Below are 26,599 nucleotides of genomic sequence, written 5' to 3'. Positions count from 1 at the left end.
CGGGGAGAGAGAGAGACACGGGGAGAGAGACACGGAGAGAGAGAGACACAGGGAGAGAGATACACAGGGAGAGAGACACGGGGAGAGAGAGAGAGACACGGGGTGAGAGATACACAGGGAGAGACAGAGAGAGACACGGAGAGAGAGAGACACGGGGAGAGAAAGACACGGGGAGAGAGAGACACGGGGAGAGAGAGACACGGGGGGAGACACACGGGGAGAGAGACACGGGGAGAGAGAGACACGGGGAGAGAGAGACACGGGGAGAGAGACACGGGGTGAGAGAGACACGGGGTGAGAGAGACACGGGGAGAGAGAGACACGGGGTGAGAGAGACACGGGGATAGAGAGAGACACGGGGAGAGAGAGACACGGGGAGAGAGACACGGGGAGAGAGACACGGGGTGAGAGAGACACGGGGTGAGAGAGACACGGGGAGAGAGAGACACGGGGAGAGAGACACACGGGGAGAGACACAGACAAAGCTATCCCAGGTAGCCTCTAGCAGGGTTGTAGGGGCAAGTGCTGTCACACAGACACAGACAAAGCTACCCCAGGTAGCCTCTAACAGGGCTGTAGGGGCAAGTGCTGTCACACAGACACAGACAAAGCTACCCCCAGGTAGCCTCTACCAGGGCTATAGGGGCAAGTGCTGTCACACACAGACACAGACAAAGCTCCCCCAGGTAGCCTCTAGCAGGGCTGTAGGGGCATGTGCAGTCACACACACAGACACAGACAAAGCTACCCCAGGTAGCCTCTAGCAGGGCTGTAGGGGCAAGTGCAGTCACACAGACACAGACAAAGCTACCCCAGGTAGCCTCTAGCAGGGCTGTAGGGTCAAGTGCAGTCACACACAGACACAGACAAAGCTACCCCCAGGTAGCCTCTAGCAAGGCTGTAGGGGCAAGTGCTGTTATACCCAGACACAGACAAAGCTACCCCAGGTAGCCTCTAGCAGGGCTTTAGGGGCAAGTGCTCTTACACACAGACACAGACAAAGCTACCCCAGGTAGCCTCTAGCAGGGCTGTAGGGGCAAGTGCTGTTACACACAGACACAAACAAAGCTACCCCCAGGTAGCCTCTAGCAGGGCTGTAGGGGCAAGTGCTGTCACACAGACACAGACAAAGCTACCCCAGGTAGCCTCTAGCAGGGCTGTAGGGGCAAGTGCTGTCACACAGACACAGACAAAGCTACCCCCAGGTAGCCTCTAGCAGGGCTGTAGGGGCAAGTGCAGTCACACACATACACGGACAAAGCTACCCCAGATAACCTCTAGCAGGGCTGTAGGGGCAAGTGCAGTCACACACACAGACACAGACAAAGCTACCCCCAGGTAGCCTCTAGCTGGGCTGTAGGGGCAAGTGCTGTCACACACAGACAGAGACAAAGCTACCCCAGGTAGCCTCTAGCAGGGCTGTAGGGGCAAGTGCTGTCACACACAGACACAGACAAAGCTACCCCAGGTAGCCTCTAGCAGGGCTGTAGGTGCAAGTGCTCTTACACACAGACACAGACAAAGCTACCCCCAGGTAGCCTCTAGCAGGGCTGTAGGGGCAAGTGCAGTCACACACAGACACAGACAAAGCTACCCCAGGTAGCCTCTAGCTGGGCTGTAGGGGCAAGTGCTGTCACACACACAGACACAGACAAAGCTACCCCCAGGTAGCCTCTAGCAGGGCTGTAGGGGCAAGTGCTGTCACACACAAACACGGACAAAGCTACCCCAGGTAGCCTCTAGCAGGGCTGTAGGGGCAAGTGCAGTCACACACACAGACACAGACAAAGCTACCCCCAGGTAGCCTCTAGCAGGGCTGTAGGGGCAAGTGCTGTCACACACAGACACAGAGAAAAGCTACCCCAGGTAGCCTCTAGCTGGGCTGTAGGGGCAAGTGCTGTCACACACAAACACGGACAAAGCTACCCCAGGTAGCCTCTAGCAGGGCTGTAGGGGCAAGTGCAGTCACACACACAGACACAGACAAAGCTACCCCAGGTAGCCTCTAGCAGGGCTGTAGGGGCAAGTGCTGTCACACACAGACACAGAGAAAAGCTACCCCAGGTAGCCTCTAGCTGGGCTGTAGGGGCAAGTGCTGTCACACACAAACACGGACAAAGCTACCCCAGGTAGCCTCTAGCAGGGCTGTAGGGGCAAGTGCAGTCACACACACAGACACAGACAAAGCTACCCCCAGGTAGCCTCTAGCAGGGCTGTAGGGGCAAGTGCTGTCACACACACAGACACAGACAAAGCTACCCCAGGTAGCCTCTAGCAGGGCTGTAGGGGCAAGTGCAGTCACACACAAAGACACAGACAAAGCTACCCCCAGGTAGCCTCTAGCAGGGCTGTAAGGGCAAGTGCAGTCACACACAGACACAGACAAAGCTACTCCCAGGTAGCCTCTAGCAGGGCTGTACGGGCAAGTGCAGTCACACACAGACAGACAAAGCTACCCCCAGGTAGCCTCTAGCAGGGCTGTAGGGGCAAGTGCAGTCACACACAAAGACACAGACAAAGCTACCCCCAGGTAGCCTCTAACTTCCAGCCCTGTGGCTACACTCACAGACTGCCTGTGGGGTTTCCAGCATCAGCAGCTGCATCACCACCGTGCCCGGCCGCCTTTATCTCTCCCACCCAGTGACTGATGTCTGTCTGTGTGTGTCTCTCTCTCTCACTCCCCCCCACCACCATTTCCCCCCACCACCACCATTTCCCCCCACCACCCACCCTCCCACCAGGTGGGACGCTCCGATAGCTACCGCGTGGCTGATGAAGGCGGCGATGATAAGGCCTCAGCCAAGAAACGCAAGGCCAGGGACATGGACGAACTCAAGAAGGAGGTCACAATGGTAACCACCGCCACCCCCCCACTAATGATGACAGCCACCCCCCCACGAATGATGACAGCCACCCCCCCACTAATGTGGACAAGCCCTCCACTAATGAAGACAGCCACCCCCCACTAATGGTGACAGCCACCCCCCCACTAATGATGACAGCCACCCCCCACTAATGATGACAGCCACCCCCCCACTAATGTGGACAAGCCCCCCACTAATGATGACAGCCACCCCCCACTAATGATGACAAACCCCCCACTAATGATGACAGCCACCTCCCCACTAATGTGGATAAACCCCCCACTAATTCTGACAGCCCCCCACTAATGATGACAAACCCCCCACTAATTCTGACAGCCCCCCACTAATGAAGACAAACCCCCCACTAATGCTGACAGCCACCCCCCCACTAATGATGACAAACCCCCCACTAATGATGACAAACCCCCCACTAATGATGACTAACCCCCCACTAATGATGACAAACCCCCCACTAATGATGACAGCCACCCCCCCACTAATGATGACAAACCCCCCACTAATGATGACAGCCACCCCCCACTAATGATGACAATCCCCCCACTAATAATGACAAACCCCCCACTAATGATGTCAGCCACCCCCCCACTAAGACAAACCCCCCACTAATGAAGACAGCCACCCCCCCACTAATGATGACAAACCTCCCACTAATGATGGCAGCCACCCCCCACTAATGTGGACAAGCCCCCCACTAATGATGACATCCACCCCCCACTAATGATGACAGCCACCCCCCCACTAATGATGACAGCCACCCCCCACTAATGATGACAGCCACCCCCCCACTAATGATGACAGCCACCCCCCACTAATGATGACAGCCACCCACTAATGTGGATAAATCCCCCCCACTAATGATGACAGCCACCCCCCACTAATGATGACAGCCACCCCCGACTAATGATGATAGCCACCCCCCACTAATGATGATAGCCACCCCCCACTAATGATGACAAACCCCCCACTAATGATGACAAGCCCCCCACTAATGATGATAGCCACCCCCCACTAATGATGACAAACCCCCCACTAATGATGACAAGCCCCCCACTAATGATGATAGCCACCCCCCACTAATGATGACAAACCCCCCACTAATGATGACAAACCCCCCACTAATGATGACAAACCCCGCACTAATGATAACAAACCCCCCACTAACGATGACAAACCCCCCACTAATGATGACACCCCCGACTAATGATGACACCCCCCACTAATGATGACAAACCCCCCCACTAATGATGACAAACCCCCGCACTAATGTGGACAAGCCCCCCACTAATGATGACAGCCACCCCCCACTAATGATGACAGCCACCCCCCACTATTTATGACAAACCCCCCACTAACGATGACAAACCCCCCACTAATTATGACAGCCACCCACTAATGTGGACAGCCCCCCACTAATGATGACAAACCCCCCACTAATGATGACAAACCCCCCACTAATGATGACAGCCACCCCCCACTAATGATGACAGCCCCCCACTAATGATGACAAACCCCCCACTAATGATGACAGCCACCCCCCACTAATGATGACAGCCACCCCCCACTAATGTAGACAAACCCCCCACTAATGATGACAGGCACCCCCCACTAATGATGACAGCCACCCCCCCACTAATGATGATAGCCACCCCTCCACTAAGGTGGACAAGCCCCCCACTAATGTGGACAAGCCCCCCACTAATGATGACATCCACCCCCCACTAATGTGGACAAGCCCCCCACTAATGATGACAGCCACCCCCCCACTAATGATGACAAACCCCCCACTAATGATGACAGCCACCCCCCACTAATGATGACAGCCACCCCCCACTAATGTAGACAAACCCCCCACTAATGATGACAGCCACCCCCCACTAATGTGAACAAACCACCCACTAATTATGACAGCCACCCCCCACTAATGATGACAGCCACCCCCCACTAATGATGACAGCCACCCCCCCCACTAATGATCATAGCCACCCCCCCACTAAGGTGGACAAGCCCCCCACTAATAAAGACAAACCCCCCACTAATGATGACAGCCACCCCCCCCCCACTAATGTGGACAAGCCCCCCACTAATGATGACAGCCACCCCCCCCACTAATGATGACAAACCCCCCACTAATGATGACAGCCACCCCCCCACTAATGAAGACAAACCCCCCACTAATGATGACAGCCACCCCCCCACTAATGATGACAAACCCCCCACTAATGATGACAGCCACCCCCCCACTAATGATGACAAACCCCCCCACTAATGTAGACAAACCCCCCACTAATGATGACAAACCCCCACTAATAATGACAGCCACCCCCCACTAATGATGACAGCCACCCCCCACTAATGATGACAAACCCCCCACTAATGATGACAGCCACCCACTAATGATGACAAACCCCCCACTAATGATGCCACCCCCCCCCCCCCACTAATGACACTGTGCGAGTGTCTGAGTGAGTCTCTGAGTGAGTCTCTGAGTGAGTGAGTCTCTGAGTGAGTCTCTGAGTGAGTGAGTCTCTGAGTGAGTGAGTCTCTCAGTGAGTCTCTGAGTGAGTCTCTGAGTGAGTGAGTGAGTCTCTGAGTGAGTGAGTCTCTGAGTAAGTCTCTGACTGATTGAGTGTCTGAGTGAGTCTCTGAGTAAGTCTCTGAGTGAGTGAGTCTCTGAGTAAGTGAGTTTCTGAGTGAGTCTCTCAGTGAGTCTCTGAGTGAGTGAGTCTCTGAGTGAGTCTCTGAGTGAGTCTCTGAGTGAGTGAGTCTCTGAGTGAGTGTCTGAGTGAGTCTCTGAGTGGGTCTCTGAGTGAGTCTCTGAGTGAGTCTGTGAGTGAGTGAGTCTCTTAGTGAGACTCTGAGTGAGTGAGTCTCTGAGTGAGTGAGTCTCTGAGTGAGTGTCTGAGTGAGTCTCTGAGTGAGTGAGTCTCTGAGTACGTCTCTGACTGATTGAGTCTCTGAGCGAGTCTCTGAGTAAGTCTCTGAGTGAGTGAGTCTCTGAGTGAGTGAGTCTCTGAGTGAGTGATTCTCTGAGTGAGTGAGTCTCTGAGTGAGTGAGTCTCTGAGTGAGTGAGTCTCTGAGTGAGTGTCTGAGTGAGTCTCTGAGTGAGTGAGTCTCTGAGTAAGTCTCTAACTGATTGAGTCTCTGAGTGAGTCTCTGAGTAAGTCTCTGAGTGAGTGAGTCTCTGTGTGAGTGAGTCTCTGAGTGAGTCTCTGAGTGAGTCTCTGAGTGAGTGAGTCTCTGAGTGAGTCTCTGAGTGAGTGAGTCTCTGAGTGAGTCTCTGAGTGAGTGAGTCTCTGAGTGAGTGAGTCTCTGAGTGAGTCTCTGAGTGAGTCTCTGAGTGAGTGAGTCTCTGAGTGAGTGAGTCTCTGAGTGAGTGAGTCTCTTAGTGAGTCTCTGAGTGAGTCTCTGAGTGAGTGAGTCTCTGAGTGAGTCTCTGAGTGAGTGAGTCTCTGAGTGAGTGAGTCTCTGAGTGAGTGAGTCTCTGAGTGAGTCTCTGAGTGAGTATCTGAGTGAGTGAGTCTCTGAGTGAGTCTCTGAGTGAGTGAGTCTCTGAGTGAGTGAGTCTCTGAGTGAGTCTCTGAGTGAGTGAGTGAGTCTCTGAGTGAGTGAGTCTCTGAGTGAGTCTCTGAGTGAGTGAGTCTCTGAGTGAGTGAGTCTCTGAGTGAGTGAGTCTCTGAGTGAGTAAGTCTCTGAGTGAGTGAGTCTCTGAGTGAGTGAGTCTCTGAGTGAGTGAGTCTCTGAGTGAGTCTCTGAGTGAGTGTCTGTGTGAGTGAGTCTCTGAGTGAGTCTCTGAGTGAGTGAGTCTCTGAGTGAGTGAGTCTCTGAGTGAGTGAGTCTCTGAGTGAGTCTCTGAGTGAGTCTCTGAGTGAGTGAGTCTCTGAGTGAGTCTCTGAGTGAGTCTCTGAGTTAGTGAGTGTCTGAGTGAGTGAGTCTCTGAGTGAATCTCTGAGTGAGTCTCTGAGTGAGTCTCTGAGTGAGTCTCTGAGTGAGTCTCTTAGTGAGTGAGTCTCTGAGTAAGTCTCTAAGTGAGTGAGTCTCTGAGTGAGTCTCTGAGTGAGTCTCTGAGTGAGTCTCTGAGTGAATGTCTGAGTGAGTGAGTCTCTGTGTGAGTGAGTCTCTGAGTGAGTCTCTGAGTGAGTCTCTGAGTGAGTGAGTCTCTGAGTGAGTCTCTGAGTGAGTCTCTGAGTGAGTGAGTCTCTGAGTGAGTGAGTCTCTGAGTGAGTCTCTGAGTGAGTGAGTCTTTGAGTTAGTGAGTCTCTGAGTGAGTCTCTGAGTGAGTCTATGAGTGAGTCTCTGAGTGAGTGAGTCTCTGAGTGAGTGAGTCTCTGAGTGAGTGAGTCTCTGTGTGAGTGAGTCTCTGAGTGAGTGAGTATCTAAGTGAGTCTCTGAGTGAGTGAGTCTCTGAGTGAGTGAGTCTCTGAGTGAGTGAGTCTCTGAGTGAGTCTCTGAGTGAGTGAGTCTCTGAGTGAGTGAGTCTCTGTGTGAGTGAGTCTCTGAGTGAGTGAGTATCTAAGTGAGTCTCTGAGTGAGTGAGTCTCTGAGTGAGTGAGTCTCTGAGTGAGTGAGTCTCTGAGTGAGTGAGTCTCTGAGTGAGTCTCTGAGTGAGTCTCTGAGTGAATGTCTGAGTGAGTGAGTCTCTGAGTGAGTTAGTCTCTGAGTGAGTGAGTCTCTGAGTGAGTGTGTCTCTGAGTGTGTGAGTCTCTGAGTGTGTCTCTGAGTGAATGTCTGAGTGATTGAGTCTCTGTGTGAGTGAGTCTCTGAGTGAGTGAGTATCTAAGTGAGACTCCGAGTGAGTGAGTGAGTGAGTCTCTGAGTGAGTGAGTCTCTGAGTGAATGTCTGAGTGAGTGAATCTCTGAGTGAGTGAGTGAGCCTCTGAGTGAGTGAGTCTCTGAGTGAGTGAGTCTTTGAGTGAGTGAGTCTCTGAGTGAGTCTCTGAGTGAATGTCTGAGTGAGTGAATCTCTGAGTGAGTGAGTGAGCCTCTGAGTGAGTGAGTCTCCGAGTGAGTGAGTGAGTCTCCGAGTGAGTCATCTGACTATCCCAGTGAGAGTCCTCAGAGGTGGCGAGAGATGGCGATGCATTAACCCTCGACTCCTAGGCTTCCGAGGCTGCAGGAATTCCCATTCTCTGGGTCTTTCGGCGCAAAAAGGGGGCCCCCCGTCGATGGGAGTCAAATGAGAATAGGAAAAAAAAACACTCGCGATAAAATTATCACGACGTTTGCCATCGCAATGGGAGCAATCGTCATCAGGTGAAACGAAAATTCCTCGCGGCGGGGATGGAAGATCCGCCTTGGGTGCGTCTCTTCAGCCTGGCGACGATTCTTTTTCGCCCCTTGTCTTGGCGATCGAACCATCGTGATATTGTTACTCTGTTTGTACCACAAGAATCACAAGAATAATAACAAGAATAATAATAATAATGATTGAAGGTTTCCCCCATATTTTTTTTCTGTCAACAAAACTGAAACCCTTTTTTTTTCGTGTGTTTTGACGAGGATTCGTGGTTTAGCTGCGTTAATCGACGAATACCTGCAGTCAAAATGCAAACAACAAAAATCAACACACACACACACGCTGTGATAATAAGATGGTGGCGTTGTCCTTGAAGCTGATTGGTCCACAACAAGAAATCACGAGTCCTTGAAGCTGATTGGTCCACACCCAAGAGTGCCGTCCCCTTGGTGTGGAACAATCGTGAGTCCTTGATGCTGATTGGTCCACACCCAAGAAATCGCGAGTCCTTGAAGCTGATTGGTCCACCCCCAAGAAATCGTGAGTCCTTGAAGCTGATTGGTCCACACCCAAGAAATCGTGAGTCCTTGAAGCTGATTGGTCCACCCCCAAGAAATCGTGAGTCCTTGAAGCTGATTGGTCCACACGAAGAAAGCCGACCCCTTGGTGTGGACCAATCGCGAGTCCTTGAAGCTGATTGGTCCACAACAAGAAATCACGAGTCCTTGAAGCTGATTGGTCCACACCCAAGAAATCACGAATCCTTGAAACTGATTGGTCCACCCCCAAGAAATTGTGAGTCCTTGAAGCTGATTGGTCCACACCCAAGAAACCATGAGTCCTTGAAGCTGATTGGTCCACACGAAGAAAGCCGTCCCCTTTGGTGTGGACCAATCGTGAGTCCTTGAAGCTGATTGGTCCACACGAAGAAAGCCGTCCCCTTTGGTGTGGACCAATCGTGAGTCCTTGAAGCTGATTGGTCCACACCCAAGAAATCGTGAGTCCTTGAAGCTGATTGGTCCACAACAAGAAATAATGAGTCCTTGAAGCTGATTGGTCCACCCCCAAGAAATCATGAGTCCTTGAAGCTGATTGGTCCACACCCAAGAGAGCCGTCCCTTGGTGTGGACCAATCATGAGTCCTTGAAGCTGATTGGTCCACACGAAGAAATCGTGAGTCCTTGAAGCTGATTGGTCCACCCCCAAGAAATCGTGAGTCCTTGAAGCTGATTGGTCCACACCAAGAAAGCCGTCCCTTTTGGTGTGGACCAATCGTGAGTCCTTGAAGCTGATTGGTCCACCCCCAAGAAATTGTGAGTCCTTGAAGCTGATTGGTCCACCCCCAAGAAATCGTGAGTCCTTGAAGCTGATTGGTCCACACCCAAGAAATCGTGAGTCATTGAAGCTGATTGGTCCACCCCCAAGAAATCGTGAGTCCTTGAAGCTGATTGGTCCACCCCCAAGAAATCACGAGTCCTTGAAGCTGATTGGTCCACACCCAAGAGAGCCGTCCCCTTTGGTGTGGACCAATCGTGAGTCCTTGAAGCTGATTGGTCCACCCCCAAGAAATCATGAGTCCTTGAAGCTGATTGGTCCACCCCCAAGAAATCACGAGTCCTTGAAGCTGATTGGTCCACACCCAAGAGAGCCGTCCCCTTTGGTGTGGACCAATCGTGAGTCCTTGAAGCTGATTGGTCCACCCCCAAGAAATCATGAGTCCTTGAAGCTGATTGGTCCATCCCCAAGAAATCGTGAGTCCTTGAAGCTGATTGGTCCACACCCACAAGAAAGCCGTCCCCTTTGGTGTGGACCAATCAGCGTCAAGGACAATGCCACCATCATACTATCACTGCACGTGTGCGTGTTTGTGTGTTTGTGTGTTTGTTGATTTTTGTTGTTGTTTGCATTTCCGACTGCAGCTATTTGTGGTGAATGCAGCTAAAGACGAATCCTCGTCAGAACACAAAACACACAAAAAAAGTTTCAGTTTTATTCCTAGAAAAAAAGTTATGGGTAGGGGTGGAGGGTGGAGGGGGAAAAATCCCCCTTCTACTATTATGATTATTATAATAATAATTATATTTCGATTTAAAGCTTTCGTGACTGCAATGATTCATCTTCTTTGGTTTTTTCGGTAAAGTCACCACCACCACGTAGAATGATAATAATAAAATAATAAATTAATAAAATAACACAATAATAATATTCTAACACGACGTTTCGGCCACAACACAAGCTGGCCTTCATCAGGTGAAGGGGACGAGACTGTCTGGTAGGACAGCGCTGGACAGTCAGTCTCGTCCCTTCAACTGATGAAGGCCAGCTTGTGTTGTGGCCGAAACGTCGTGTTAGAATATTATTATTGTGTTATTTTATTTTATCAATTTATTATTTTATTATTCTCATTCTACGTGGTGGTGACTTTACCGAAAGAACCAAAGAAGATGAATTGATATATTGATATATATTCAGGTTAAGTAAAGGGGTTGGTGGATCAGCGTGGAGGGTAGAACCGGAAAGGCCACGTGGGTGTGGAGGATGAGTTTCGATTTAAAGCTTTCGTGACTGCAATGATTCATCTTCTTTGGTTCTTTCGGTAAAGTCACCACCACCACCACGTAGAATGATAATAAAATAATAAATTGATAAAATAAAATAACACAATAATAATATTCTCTAATATTCTAACACGACGTTTCGGCCGCTTGTGTTGTGGCCGAAACGTCGTGTTAGAATATTATTATTGTGTTATTTTATTTTATCAATTTATTATTTTATTATCATTCTACGTGGTGGTGGTGGTGACTTTACCGAAAGAACCAAAGAAGATGAATTGATATATTGATATATATATTCAGGTTAAGTAAAGGGGTTGGTGGATCAGCGTGGAGGGTAGAACCGGAAAGGCCACGTGGGTGTGGAGGATGAGTTTCGATTTAAAGCTTTCGTGACTGCAATGATTCATCTTCTTTGGTTCTTTCGGTAAAGTCACCACCACCACGTAGAATGATAATAACATAATAAATTGATAAAATAAAATAACACAATAATAATAATATTCTCTAATATTCTAACACGACGTTTCGGCCGCTTGTGTTGTGGCCGAAACGTCGTGTTAGAATATTATTATTGTGTTATTTTATTTTATCAATTTATTATTTTATTATCATTCTACGTGGTGGTGGTGGTGGTGACTTTACCGAAAGAACCAAAGAAGATAATAATTATAATTATTATAATTACGACATTTTGGCACTGGCAAATCAGGGGGGGGTTTCCTAACGAATGATTTTGCTTGCCCCGTTTGATGTCACATCGACGCGGGGAAATTTTGCCCGCACGGGGGGTCGGAGTCTCGCGGGAGCTGTGTGTGTAGTGGGGGGGGTTGTGTGTGTAGTGGGGGGTTGTGTGGGTGGGGGGTTGTTGTGTGGGGGGTTGTTGTGTGGGGGGGTTGTTGTGTGGATGTATTAACCCCGGGCGCGTCTTGTCAATGCCAACCCCAGACCGAACACAAGGTCTCCGTGGAAGAGCTGTGTCGCAAGTTGAACACAGACGGGGTTCAGGTTCGATCCCACCGTGGACCCTCCCAGACCCTCCCAGACCCCACCCCGCCGGATCGACTCACTCACTCCGTCAACTCCCCACTCATTGTCTCGTCTGTCTGTCTGTCTGTGGTGTCTCTGTCTGTCTCTGTCTGTGTCTGTGTCTGTCTGCGTGTGTGTCTCCCACACCCCCCCACACCCACCCCACACCCACCCCTCCTCCTCCCACTCGTCATTTGTAAACATCTTTGAAGGACGATCATAAGATCGGATTTGAAGAGCTCGCTCGAAAACACGGAACAGATCTCACTCGTGTAAGTGGCTTGTGCGCGTGTGTGACCCGACTCGCCAGCAGGACGAGATCATTGGTAGTTAAAGAGATTCATCGATGCCCAATCGATGGGGTGAGTCCATTAGTAACGTAAGGAAGGGGGTGGTTAAAGAGATTCATCGATACCAAATCGATGGGTCTGCATCATATTCCATCAATTGCGTAGGGTTTTGGGTGAGTCCATTAGTAACGTAAGGAGGGAGGTGGTTAAAGAGATTCATTGATGCCCAATCGATGGGTGAGTCCATTAGTAACATAAGGAAGGGGGTGGTTAAAGAGATTCATCGATGCCCAATCGATGGGTGAGTCCATTAGTAACATAAGGAACGGGGTGGTTAAAGAGATTCATCGATGCCCAATCGATGGGTGAGTCCATTAGTAACGTAAGGAAGGGGGTGGTTAAAGAGATTCATCGATGCCCAATCGATGGGTGAGTCCATTAGTAACGTAAGGAAGGGGGGTGGTTAAAGAGATTCATCGATGCCCAATCGATGGGTGAGTCCATTAGTAACGTAAGGAAGGGGGTGGTTAAAGAGATTCATTGATACCAAATCGATGGGTCTGCATCATATTCCATCAATTGCGTAGGGTTTTGGGTGAGTCCATTACTAACGTAAGGAGGGAGGGTGGTTAAAGAGATTCATCGATGACCAATCGATGGGTGAGTCCATTAGTAACATAAGGAGGGAGGTGGTTAAAGAGATTCATCGATGCCCAATCGATGGGTGAGTCCATTACTAACGTAAGGAGGGGGGTGGTTAAAGAGATTCATCGATACCAAATCGATGGGTCTGCATCATATTCTATCAATTGCGTAGCGTATTGGGTGAGTCCATTACTAACATAAGGAGAGGGGGGAGGTGAGTCTGCTTCATCAATTGCATAGCGTATTGGGTGAGTCCATTACTAACATAAGGAGAGGGGGGAGGTTAGTCTGCTTCATCAATTGCATAGCGTATTGGGTGAGACCATTACTAACATAAGGAGAGGGGAGGTGAGTCTACGCCATCAATTGCATAGCGTATTGGGCGAGTCCATTACTAACATAAGGAGAGGGGAGGTGAGTCTACGCCATCAATTGCATAGCGTATTGAGCGAGTCCATTACTAACATGAGGAGGGGGGTGGTTCAAGAGATGAATCGATACCAAATCAATGGGTCTGTATCATATTCTATCAATTGCGTAGGGTTTTAGGGCGAGTCCATTACTGACATAAGGAGGGGTGGGGGGAGAGATAGATCAATACCAAATCGATGACTTCATACCATTTTTATAACTTTATATATCTAAGTGACTTTAACCAAATGACCAAAGAATATTTACAAATTTTGATTTAAAGCTTTCGTGACTGCAGAGATTCATATTCTTGATCCTTTCGGTAAAGTCACCACCACGTAAAATATAAAACAATAAAATTATTTGTAATTATTGTTTTATATTTTTTATTATTTTATTGTTTCCCTATCTACGTGGTGGTGACTTTAACCCAAAGAACCAAGAATAATAATTTTATTGTTTTACAATAATTTTATTGTTTTATATTTTTATTATTTTATTGTTTCCCTATCTACGTGGTGGTGACTTTAACCGAAAGAACCAAGAATAATAATTTTATTGTTTTACAATAATTTTATTGTTTTATATTTTTATTAATTTTATTGTTTCCCTATCTACGTGGTGGTGACTTTAACCCGAAGAACCAAGAATAATAATTTTATTGTTTTACAATAATTGTATTGTTTTATATTTGTATTATTTTATTGTTTCCCTTCAACGTGGCGACTTTACCGAAAGAGCTCACAATATGATATATGTTTACGTAATAATAGGGGGTCATTTTTCCCCCCATTTCTTCTTTGTTAAAAAAACCACCAAACTGAAACCTTTGATCGTATTTTAACACTGGCAAAAAAAAATAGATCTCCTTCGTATATAAATTCATATATTTTACGTATTTATATATTTTATATATATATGTAGAGGGAGAGAGGACACAGCCAACTGGTATTAATAGACTCGGTGGAAGGGACGAGCAAACGGGGAGGGGAGGGCGATTTGAAACGAGCCGCTACCGCAGATATCCGAGATCGTTTTGCAGAAGCGGCAGCATCGGCAGCATCGGCGGGGCGAATCTGAGAAGCCAAAAAGCGCTTTGCAATGTCCCAGATGTCCCGGCGGAGGGGGGTGGTTACAGCGGTCAGACAGCGCCCCAAGATCAGGCACAGAGGGGAGGCCGTAGGAAGCATTTGGCGAGTGGAGGAAGAGGCCAATCAAATTGTAGGCAGGGAGACACACGGAGAGACTCACGGAGACGACTCACAGAGACTCACAGAGACACACAGAGACTCAGAGACTCAGGGAGACACACAGAGACCCACAGAGACACACAGAGACTCAGAGACTCAGGGAGACACACAGAGACCCACAGAGACACACAGAGACTCAGAGACTCAGAGACTCACGGAGACACACAGAGACTCACGGAGACTCACGGAGACTCACAGAGACTCACGGAGACTCAGGGAGACACACGGAGACTCACGGAGACACACAGAGACTCACAGAGACTCAAGGAGACTCACGGAGACACACAGAGACTCAGAGACTCAGAGAGACCCACAGAGTCTCACGGAGACTCACGGAGACACGCAGAGACTCACATACTCACAGAGACACACAGAGACACACAGAGACTCAGAGACTCAGGGAGACCCACAGAGACACACAGAGACACACAGAGACTTAGAGAGACCCACAGAGACTCACGGAGACTCACAGAGACTCACAGAGACTAAGACTTATAGAGATACACAGAGACACACAGAGACTCAGGGAGACACACGGAGACACACGGAGACACACAGAGACACACAGAGACTCAGAGACTCACGGAGACACATAGAGACTCATAGAGACTCACAGAGACACACAGATACTCAGAGACTCAGGGAGACACACAGAGACTCACGGAGACTCAGAGACTAAGACTAATAGAGATACACAGAGACTCACAGAGACTCACAGAGACACACAGAGACTCACAGAGACTTGTAGAGACACACATAGACTCAGAGAGACCCACAGAGACCCACAGAGACACACAGAGACTCAAAGAGACTCACAGAGACACACAGAGACTCACAGAGACTCACAGAGACACACAGAGACTCACAGAGACACACAGAGACTCACAGAGACTAAGACTTATAGAGACTCACAGAGACTTACAGAGACTCACAGAGACATACAGAGACCCACAGAGACTCACAGAGACTCACAGAGATACACGGAGACCCACAGAGACTCACGGAGACCCACGGAGACTCACAGAGACTCACAGAGACTCACAGACGCACAGAGACTCGTAGAGACTCGTAGAGACTCAAAGAGACTCACAGAGGCTCACAGAGGCCCACAGAGACTCACAGAGACATACAGAGGTAGTCAACATCTCCCAGGGTCTGGGATCGAACCCACGACCTCCTGTATAGCAGGCGAGGTAGTCAACATCTGTCAGGGTCTGGGATCCAACCCACGACCTCCTGTAGACCAGGCGAGGTAGTCAACACCTCACAGGGTCAGGGATCGAACCCACGACCTCCTGTAGACCAGGCGAGGTAGTCAACATCTCCCAGGGTCTGGGATCGAACCCACGACCTCCTGTATACCAGGCGAGGTAGTCAACATCTGACAGGGTCTGGGATCCAACCCACGACCTCCTGTAGACCAGGCGAGGTAGTCAACACCTCACAGGGTCAGGGATCGAACCCACGACCTCCTGTAGACCAGGCGAGGTAGTCAACATCTCCCAGGGTCTGGGATCGAACCCACGACCTCCTGTAGACCAGGCGAGGTAGTCAACATCTGACAGGGTCTGGGATCCAACCCACGACCTCCTGTAGACCAGGCGAGGTAGTTAACATCTCACAGGGTCTGGGATCGAACCCACGACCTCCTGTATACCAGGCGAGGTAGTCAACATCTCCCAGGGTCAGGGATCGAACCCACGACCTCCTGTAGCCAGGCGAGGTAGTCAACATCTCCCAGGGTCAGGGATCGAACCCACGACCACCTGTATACCAGGCGAGGTAGTCAACATCTGACAGGGTCTGGGATCCAACCCACGACCTCCTGTAGACCAGGCGAGGTAGTCAACATCTCCCAGGGTCTGGGATCGAACCCACAACCTCCTGTAGACCAGGCGACGTAGTCAACATCTCCCAGGGTCTGGGATCGAACCCACGACCTCCTGTAGACCAGGCGAGGTAGTCAACATCTCCCAGGGTCAGGGATCGAACCCACGACCTCCTGTAGACCAGGCGAGGTAGTCAACATCTCCCAGGGTCAGGGATCGAACCCACGACCTCCTGTATTTCAGGCGAGGTAGTCAACATCTCACAGGGTCAGGGATCGAACCCACGACCTCCTGTATACCAGGCGAGGTAGTCAACATCTCCCAGGGTCTGGGATCGAACCCACGACCTCCTGTAGTCCAGGCGAGGTAGTCAACATCTGACAGGGTCTGGGATCCAACCCACGACCTCCTGTAGACCAGGCGAGGTAGTCAACATCTCACAGGGTCTGGGATCGAACCCACGACCTCCTGTATACCAGGCGAGGTAGTCAACATCTCCCAGGGTCAGGGATCGAACCCACGACCTCCTGTAGACCAGGCGAGGTAGTCAACATCTCCCAGGGTCAGGGATCGAACCCACGACCACCTGTATACCAGGCGAGGTAGTCAACATCTGACAGGGTCTGGGATCCAACCCACGACCTCCTGTAGACCAGGCGAGGTAGTCAACATCTCCCAGGGTCTGGGATCGAACCCACAACCTCCTGTAGACCAGGCGACGTAGTCAACATCTCCCAGGGTCTGGGATCGAACCCACGACCTCCTGTAGACCAAGCGAGGTAGTCAACATCTCCCAGGGTCTGGGATCGAACCCACGACCTCCTGTATACCAGGCGAGGTAGTCAACATCTCCCAGGGTCAGGGATCGAACCCACGACCTCCTGTATTTCAGGCGAGGTAGTCAACATCTCACAGGGTCTGGGATCCAACCCACGACCTCTTGTATACCAGGCGAGGTAGTCAACATCTGACAGCGTCTGGGATCCAACCCACGACCTCCTGTATACCAGGCGAGGTAGTCAACATCTCCCAGGGTCAGGGATCGAACCCACGACCTCCTGTAGACCAGGCGAGGTAGTCAACATCTGACAGGGTCTGGGATCCAACCCACGACCTCTTGTATACCAGGCGAGGTAGTCAACATCTCCTGGCGATGTCGGCTGCCCGCGGATTATGTTGGAATGGAACATCGCCTCTAAGAATAGCTTCTCTCAGCTCCTCTAATCAGCTCATTGACGCGTCCAATTTTAATGCATTCTTTCCGTGACGGGCAAAGCTACCCCCAAGTGTAGCATCTAGCAGGGCTGTAGGGGCAAGTGCTGTTACACAGACACAGACAAAGCTACCCCCAGGTAGCCTCTAGCAGGGCTGTAGGGGCAAGTGCTGTTACACACAGACAAAGCTACCCTCAGTGTAGTCTCTAGCAGGGCTGTAGGGGCAAGTGCTGTTACACAGACACAGACAAAGCTACCCCCAGGTAGCCTCTAGCAGGGCTGTAGGGGCAAGTGCTTTCACACAGACACAGACAAAGCTACCCGAGTTAGCCTCTAACAGGGCTGTAGGGGCAAGTGCTGTTACACAGACAAAGCTACCCCCAAGTGTCGCCTCTAGCAGGGCTGTAGGGGCAAGTGCAGTTACACAGACACAGACAAAGCTACCCCCAAGTGTAGCATCTAGCAGGGCTGTAGGGGCAAGTGCTGTTACACAGACACAGACAAAGCTACCCCCAAGTGTAGCATCTAGCAGGGCTGTAGGGGCAAGTGCTGTTACACAGACACAGACAAAGCTACCCCCAAGTGTAGCATCTAGCAGGGCTGTAGGGGCAAGTGCTGTTACACAGACACAGACAAAGCTACCCCCAAGTGTAGCATCTAGCAGGGCTGTAGGGGCAAGTGCTGTTACACAGACACAGACAAAGCTACCCCCAGGTAGCCTCTAGCAGGGCTGTAGGGGCAAGTGCTGTTACACAGACACAGACAAAGCTACCCTCAGTGTAGTCTCTAGCAGGGCTGTAGGGGCAAGTGCTGTTACACAGACACAGACAAAGCTACCCCCAACTGTCGCCTCTAGCAGGGCTGTAGGGGCAAGTGCAGTTACACAGACACAGACAAAGCTACCCCCAAGTGTCGCCTCTAGCAGGGCTGTAGGGGCAAGTGCTGTTACACAGACACAGACAAAGCTACCCTCAGTGTAGCCTCTAGCAGGGCTGTAGGGGCAAGTGCAGTCACACAGACACAGACAAAGCTACCCCCAAGTGTAGCATCTAGCAGGGCTGTAGGGGCAAGTGCTGTCACACAGACACAGACAAAGCTCCACCAGGTAGCTTCTAGCAGGGCTGTAGGGGCAAGTGCTGTCACACACAGACACAGACAAAGCTACCCCAGGTAGCCTCTAACAGGGCTGTAGGGGCAAGTGCTGTCACACAGACACAGACAAAGCTACCCCAAGTAGCCTCTAACAGGGCTGTAGGGGCAAGTGCTGTTACACAGACACAGACAAAGCTACCCTCAGTGTAGCCTCTAGCAGGGCTGTAGGGGCAAGTGCTGTTACACAGACACAGACAAAGCTACTCCCATGTAGCCTCTAGCAGGGCTGTAGGGGCAAGTGCTGTTACACAGACACAGACAAAGCTACCCACAGGTAGCCTCTGGCAGGGCTGTAGGGGCAAGTGCTGTTACACAGACACAGACAAAGCTACCCCCAGGTAGCCTCTAGCAGGGCTGTAGGGGCAAGTGCTGTCACACAGACACAGACAAAGCTACCCCAGGTAGCCTCTAGCAGGGCTGTAGGGGCAAGTGCTGTTACACACAGACAAAGCTACCCTCAGTGTAGTCTCTAGCAGGGCTGTAGGGGCAAGTGCTGTTACACAGACACAGACAAAGCTACCCCCAAGTGTCGCCTCTAGCAGGGCTGTAGGGGCAAGTGCAGTTACACAGACACAGACAAAGCTACCCCCAAGTGTCGCCTCTAGCAGGGCTGTAGGGGCAAGTGCTGTTACACAGACACAGACAAAGCTACCCCCAAGTGTCGCCTCTAGCAGGGCTGTAGGGGCAAGTGCTGTTACACAGACACAGACAAAGCTACCCTCAGTGTAGCCTCTAGCAGGGCTGTAGGGGCAAGTGCAGTCACACAGACACAGACAAAGCTACCCCCAAGTGTAGCATCTAGCAGGGCTGTAGGGGCAAGTGCTGTCACACAGACACAGACAAAGCTACCCCAAGTAGCCTCTAACAGGGCTGTAGGGGCAAGTGCTGTTACACAGACAAAGCTACCCTCAGTGTAGCCTCTAGCAGGGCTGTAGGGGCAAGTGCTGTTACACACAGACACAGACAAAGCTACCCCTAAGTGTAGCCTCTAGCAGGGCTGTAGGGGCAAGTGCTGTTACACAGACACAGACAAAGCTACCCCCAGGTAGCCTCTAACAGGGCTGTAGGGGCAAGTGCTGTTACACAGACACAGACAAAGCTACCCCCAGGTAGCCTCTAGCAGGGCTGTAGGGGCAAGTGCTGTCACACAGACACAGACAAAGCTCCCCCAGGTAGCCTCTGGCAGGGCTGTAGGGGCAAGTGCTGTCACACAGACACAGACAAAGCTACCCCAGGTAGCCTCTAACAGGGCTGTAGGGGCAAGTGCTGTCACACACAGACACAGACAAAGCTACCCCCAGGTAGCCTCTAGCAGGGCTGTATAGGCAAGTGCAGTCACACAGACATAGACAAAGCTACCATTATATTTTTATATTTTTATTATTTTTATTGTTTCCCTATCTACGTAGTAGTGACTTTACCCAAAGAACCAAGAATAATAATTTTATTGTTTTACAATAATTTTATTGTTTTATATTTTTATTATTTTTATTGTTTCCCTATCTACGTGGTGGTGACTTTAACCGAAAGAACCAAGAATAAGAATTTTATTGTTTTACAATAATTTTATTGTTTTATATTTTTATTATTTTTATTGTTTCCCTACCTATGTGGTGGTGACTTTAACCCTAAGAACCAAGAATAATAATTTTATTGTTTAATATTTTTATTATTTTATTGTTTCCCTATCTACGTGGTGGTGACTTTAACCCGAAGAACCAAGAATAATAATTTTATTGTTTTATATTTTTATTATTTTATTGTTTCCCTATCTACGTGGCGGTGACTTTAACCGAAAGAACCAAGAATAATAATTTTATTGTTTTACAATAATTTTATTGTTTTATATTTTTATTAATTTTATTGTTTCCCTATCTACGTGGCGGTGACTTTAACCGAAAGAACCAAGCAGATGAATCCCTGCAGTCACGGAAGCTTTAAATCGAAAGGGGTGGGATTGTTTAACGTGGGACTCGATAATTATCTTCTATCATGCGAGAGGGGGAGTTGTTAATACCAATTTACTATTGAAAGCGATATGGACCATACCATTGCGTTCTCTTAGAAGAGGGGTGGGATTGTTTAACATTGGACTCGACCAATATCGATTAGCATCAGAGGGAGAGGGGGATGTTCATCGCTATTAATATTAAAAGCAAAATTGGACCATGCCATTGGGTTCTATTAGAAGAGGGGGCGATTGTATAATATTGGACTCGACCATTGTGTGATATTTGAAAGGGGTGGGGGGAATATTGGACTCTACCATTGTATGGTTTATGAAGGGGGGAGAGTGGGTATATTATTGGACTCTACCATTGTATGGTTTATGAAGGGGGGGTATATTATTGGACTCTACCATTGTATGATTTATAAAGGGGGTGGGTATATTATTGGACTATACCATTGTATGCTTTATGGATGGGGGAGAGTGGGTATAATATTGGACTCTACCATTGTATGATTTATAAAGGGGGTGGGTATATTATTGGACTCTACCATTGTATGCTTTAAGAACGGGTGGGTATAATATTGGACTCTACCATTGTATGCTTTATAAAGGGGGTGGGTATATTATTGGACTATACCATTGTATGCTTTATGGATGGGGGAGAGTGGGTATAATATTGGACTCTACCATTGTGTGATTTATAAAGGGGGTGGGTATAATATTGGACTCTACCATTGTATGCTTTATGAAGGGAGGTGGGGGGGGATTATTGGATTATTGGACTCTACCATTGTATGCTTTATGGAGGGAGGAGAGTGGCTATAATATTGGACTCTACCATTGTGTGATTTATAAAGGGGGTGGGTATAATATTGGACTTTACCATTGTATGCTTTTAGAACGGGTAGGTATAATATTGGACTCTACCATTGTATGGTTTAAGAAGGGGGGGGGGGTATATTATTGGACTATGCCATTGTATGCTTTATGAATGGGGGAGAATGGGTATAATATTGGACTCTACCATTGTGTGATTTATAAAGTGGGTGGGTATAATATTGGACTCTACCATTGTGTGATTTATAAAGGGGGTGGGTATAATATTGGACTCTACCATTGTGTGATTTATAAAGGGGGTGGGTATAATATTGGACTCTACCATTGTATGCTTTAAGAACGGGTGGGTATAATATTGGACTCTACCATTGTATGGTTTAAGAAGGGGGGTGGGTATAATATTGGACTCTACCATTGTATGCTTTTAGAACGGGTGGGTATAATATTGGACTCTACCATTGTATGCTTTTTAAAGGGGGTGGGTATATGATTGGACTGTACCATTGTATGCTTTATAAAGGGGGGGGGGGTGGGTATATTATTGGACTCTACCATTACGATTGTTGAAATGGGGGAAAAAAGAAAAGCTCGTCCTGATGGTTCAATCCGGGATCATTTTTTATTTCGATTTTGATTTTAATTTATCCATTTTTGCGCAAAATGTTTCTGCTGCCTCTCTCTCTCTCTCTCGCTCGCTCTCTCTCTCTCTCTGCTCTATCGTATTTATATATTTATAGATTAATATATCAATACGATCTTGAAGCGGATGGGTTCAAGCAACAGCCTCGGACCAGAATCGGGCTAAGATTGAACCCGCTGGGAGACTTTAACATTGAAGTCTATGGGTAGACACTTTAACATTGAAGTCTATGGGTAGACACTTTAACATTGAAGTCTATGGGTAGACACTTTAACATTGAAGTCTATGGGTAGACACTTTAACATTGGAGTCTATGGGTAGACACTTTAACATTGAAGTCTATGGGTAGACACTTTAACATTGAAGTCTATGGGTAGACACTTTAACATTGAAGTCTATGGGTAGACACTTTAACATTGAAGTCTACGGGTAAACACTTTAACATTGAAGTCTATGGGTAGACACTTTAACATTGAAGTCTATGGGTAGACACTTTAACATTGAAGTCTATGGGTAGACACTTTAACATTGAAGTCTATGGGTAGACACTTTAACATTGAAGTCTATGGGTAGACACTTTAACATTGAAGTCTATGGGTAGACACTTTAACATTGAAGTCCATGGGTAGACACTTTAACAGTGAAGTCTATGGGTAGACACTTTAACATTGAAGTCTATGGGTAGACACTTTAACATTGAAGTCTATGGGTAGACACTTTAACATTGAAGTCTATGGGTAGACGCTTTAACATTAAAGTCTACGGGTAGACACTTTAACATTAAAGTCTACGGGTAGACACTTTAACATTGAAGTCTATGGGTAGACACTTTAACATTGAAGTCTATGGGTAGACACTTTAACATTGAAGTCTATGGGTAGACACTTTAACATTGAAGTCTATGGGTAGACACTTTAACACTGAAGTCTATGGGTAGACACTTTAACATTGAAGTCTATGGGTAGACACTTTAACATTGAAGTCTATGGGTAGACACTTTAACATTGAAGTCTATGGGTAGACACTTTAACATTGAAGTCTATGGGTAGACACTTTAACATTGAATTCTATGGGTAGACACTTTAACATTGAAGTCTACAGGTAGACACTTTAACATTGAAGTCTATGGGTAGACACTTTAACATTGAAGTCTATGGGTAGACACTTTAACATTGAAGTCTATGGGTAGACACTTTAACATTGAAGTCTATGGGTAGACGCTTTAACATTAAAGTCTACGGGTAGACACTTTAACATTAAAGTCTACGGGTAGACACTTTAACATTGAAGTCTATGGGTAGACACTTTAACATTGAAGTCTATGGATAGACACTTTAACATTGAAGTCTATGGGTAGACACTTTAACACTGAAGTCTATGGGTAGACACTTTAACATTGAAGTCTATGGGTAGACACTTTAACATTGAAGTCTATGGGTAGACACTTTAACATTGAAGTCTATGGGTAGACACTTTAACATTGAAGTCTACGGGTAGACACTTTAACATTGAAGTCTATGGGTAGACACTTTAACATTGAAGTCTATGGGTAGACACTTTAACATTGAAGTCTATGGGTAGACACTTTAACATTGAAGTCTATGGGTAGACACTTTAACATTGAAGTCTATGGGTAGACACTTTAACACTGGAGTCTATGGGTAGACACTTTAACATTGAAGTCTATGGGTAGACACTTTAACATTGAAGTCTATGGGTAGACACTTTAACATTGAAGTCTATGGGTAGACACTTTAACATTGAAGTCTATGGGTAGACACTTTAACATTGAAGTCTATGGGTAGACACTTTAACATTGAAGTCTATGGGTAGACACTTTAACATTGAAGTCTATGGGTAGACACTTTAAGATTGAAGTTTATGGGTAGACACTTTAAGATTAAAGTCTATGGGTAGACACTTTAACATTGAAGTCTATGGGTAGACACTTTAACATTGAAGTCTATGGGTAGACACTTTAACATTGAAGTCTACGGGTAGACACTTTAACATTGAAGTTTATGGGTGGACACTTTAACATTGAAGTCTATGGGTAGACACTTTAACATTGAAGTCTATGGGTAGACACTTTAACATTGGAGTCTACGGGTAGACACTTTAACATTGGAGTCTATGGGTAGACACTTTAACATTGAAGTCTATGGGTAGACTCTTTAACATTGAAGTCTATGGGTAGACACTTTAACATTGAAGTCTATGGGTAGACACTTTAACATTGAAGTCTATGGGTAGACACTTTAACATTGAAGTCTATGGGTAGACACTTTAACATTGAAGTCTATGGGTAGACACTTTAACATTGAAGTCTATGGGTAGACACTTTAACATTGAAGTCTATGGGTAGACACTTTAACATTGAAGTCTATGGGTAGACACTTTAACATTGAAGTCTATGGGTAGACACTTTAACATTGAAGTCTATGGGTAGACACTTTAACATTGAAGTCTATGGGTAGACACTTTAACATTGAAGTCTATAGGTAGACACTTTAACATTGAAGTCCATGGGTAGACACTTTAACATTGAAGTCTATGGGTAGACATTTTAACATTGAAGTCTCTGGGTAGACACTTTAACATTGAAATCTGTGGGTAGACACTTTAACATTGAAGTCTATAGGTAGACACTTTAACATTGAAGTCCATGGGTAGACACTTTAACATTGAAGTCTATGGGTAGACACTTTAACATTGAAGTCTATGGGTAGACACTTTAACATTGAAGTCTATGGGTAGACACTTTAACATTGAAGTCTATGGGTAGACACTTTAACATTGAAATCTGTGGGTAGACACTTTAACATTGAAGTCTATAGGTAGACACTTTAACATTGAAGTCCATGGGTAGACACTTTAACATTGAAGTCTATGGGTAGACATTTTAACATTGAAGTCTCTGGGTAGACACTTTAACATTGAAGTCTATGGGTAGAGACTTTAACATTGAAGTCTATGGGTAGACACTTTAACATTTAAGTCTATGTTATAACATTTCGTATTAGATTTGGTTCCTAATGATACAGTCTACAACATAGAGACCGTCCATGATGTAGACTCTATCTGTTGCATGTGTGTGTGTGCATGGATCAATAGTGCATGGTCATTCTACATGTGCATGTCTAAATGTTTACATACCCATATACATGGACTAACGCAGACACACACATATACAAAGACAAAGCTCCCCCAGGTAGCCTCTAGCAGGGCTGTAGGGGCAAGTGCGGTCACACAGACACAGACAAAGCTACCCCAGGTAGCCTCTAGCAGGGCTGTAGGGGCAAGTGCTTTCACACAGACACAGACAAAGCTACCCCATTTAGCCTCTGGCTTCCAGCACTGTGGCTAGACTCACAGAGGGGGTGGGTGGCCAGCACCACCACCACCACCACGCCCGGCCGCCTTTGTCTCTCCCCTGGTGCCGATGTTTATTGAACACCACCACGGTTGACTGCTGTGCCAGGCTAGGTGCAGGAGGAGGTCACGGGATAGACCCAGCAGGTGCCATGGGTTGTACTGCTGGGCCAGGCTAGGTGAACCACCTGTATCCCCTACCATGTCTCACTCTGCACCTAGACTGGCACTGCCCTGCAGCTACATCAAGGTGCACCTAGCTTGGTACTAGCCCAGTAGCAGCGTCCCTCACGAGCCTCCTGCTACACGCAGACAAATCGAGAGAGACACAGAGAGAGAGTTTTCATGCTGGCAGGCAATTAGATTCTCACATTCATTGTATCATTGTTTGAGTCTCTCTCTCTGTGTGTGTCTGTCTGTCTCTCTGTCTGTCTGTGTGTCTGTCTGTGTGTCTGTCTGTGTGTCTATCTCTCTCCCCGTGTCTCTCTCTCCCAGTGTCTCTCTCTCTCCCCGTGTCTCTCTCTCCCCGTGTCTCTCTCTCCCCGTGTCTCTCTCTCCCCGTGTATCTCTCCCCGTGTCTCTCTCTCTCCCCGTGTCTCTCTCTCCCCGTGTCTCTCTCTCCCCGTGTCTCTCTCTCCCCGTGTATCTCTCCCCGTGTCTCTCTCTCCCCGTGTCTCTCTCTCTCTCCCCGTGTGTCTCTCTCTCTCCCCGTGTCTCTCTCTCCCCCCGTGTCTTTCTTTCTCCCCGTGTCTCTCTCTCTCCCCGTGTCTCTCTCCCCGTGTCTCTCTCCCCGTCTCCCTCTCTCTGTCTCTCTCTCCCCGTGTCTCTCTCTGTCCGTGTCTCTCTCTCTCCGTGTCTCTCTCTCTCTCTCCGTGTCTCTCTCTCTCCCCGTGTCTCTCTCTCCCCGTGTCTCTCTCTCCCCGTGTCTCTCTCTCTCTGTCTCTCTCTCTCCCCGTGTCTCTCTCTCTGTCTCTCTCTCTCCCCGTGTCTCTCTCTCCCCGTGTCTCTCTCTCCCCGTGTCTCTCTCTCTCCCCGTGTCTCTCTCCCCGTGTCTCTCTCTCTCCCCGTGTCTCTCTCCCCGTGTCTCTCTCTCCGTGTCTCTATCTCCCCGTGTCTCTCTCCCCGTGTCTCTCTCCCCGTCTCTCTCTCTGTCACTCTCTCCGTGTCTCTCTCTCCCCGTGTCTCTCTCCCCGTGTCTCTCTCTCTCCCCCTGTCTCTCTCTCTCCCCGTGTCTCTCTCTCCCCGTGTCTCTCTCTCTCCCCGTGTCTCTCTCCCCGTGTCTCTCTCTCCGTGTCTCTCTCTCCC

At 48.3% G+C, this 26,599-nt stretch overlaps 1 protein-coding gene and 1 long non-coding RNA gene across 2 annotated transcripts in view; both read left to right on the top strand.

Annotated features, from left to right (window-relative positions):
- LOC142905335 (sodium/potassium-transporting ATPase subunit alpha-3-like) overlaps nucleotides 1-26,599 on the top strand; it is a 141,950-nt gene that overhangs the window by 30,431 nt on the left and 84,920 nt on the right. The window contains exons 2-3 of the mRNA XM_076064795.1: nucleotides 2,742-2,852; nucleotides 11,623-11,682. Coding sequence (XP_075920910.1) covers nucleotides 2,742-2,852; nucleotides 11,623-11,682 — 171 coding nt within the window. The remainder of the gene's footprint in view (nucleotides 1-2,741; nucleotides 2,853-11,622; nucleotides 11,683-26,599) is intronic.
- On the top strand, nucleotides 11,985-19,191 carry LOC142923817 (uncharacterized). Its single transcript, XR_012940871.1, has 2 exons — nucleotides 11,985-18,832; nucleotides 18,896-19,191. It is a non-coding gene; the product is annotated as an uncharacterized LOC142923817 (long non-coding RNA).

The sequence above is a fragment of the Petromyzon marinus genome, unplaced genomic scaffold (assembly GCF_048934315.1).
Source record: "Petromyzon marinus isolate PM22_M1 ecotype Great Lakes invasive population unplaced genomic scaffold, UKy_Petmar_22M1.pri1.0 PM_Scaffold_74, whole genome shotgun sequence".
Lineage (NCBI taxonomy): Eukaryota > Metazoa > Chordata > Hyperoartia > Petromyzontiformes > Petromyzontidae > Petromyzon > Petromyzon marinus.
This window is presented reverse-complemented; position numbering and strand designations above follow the sequence as displayed.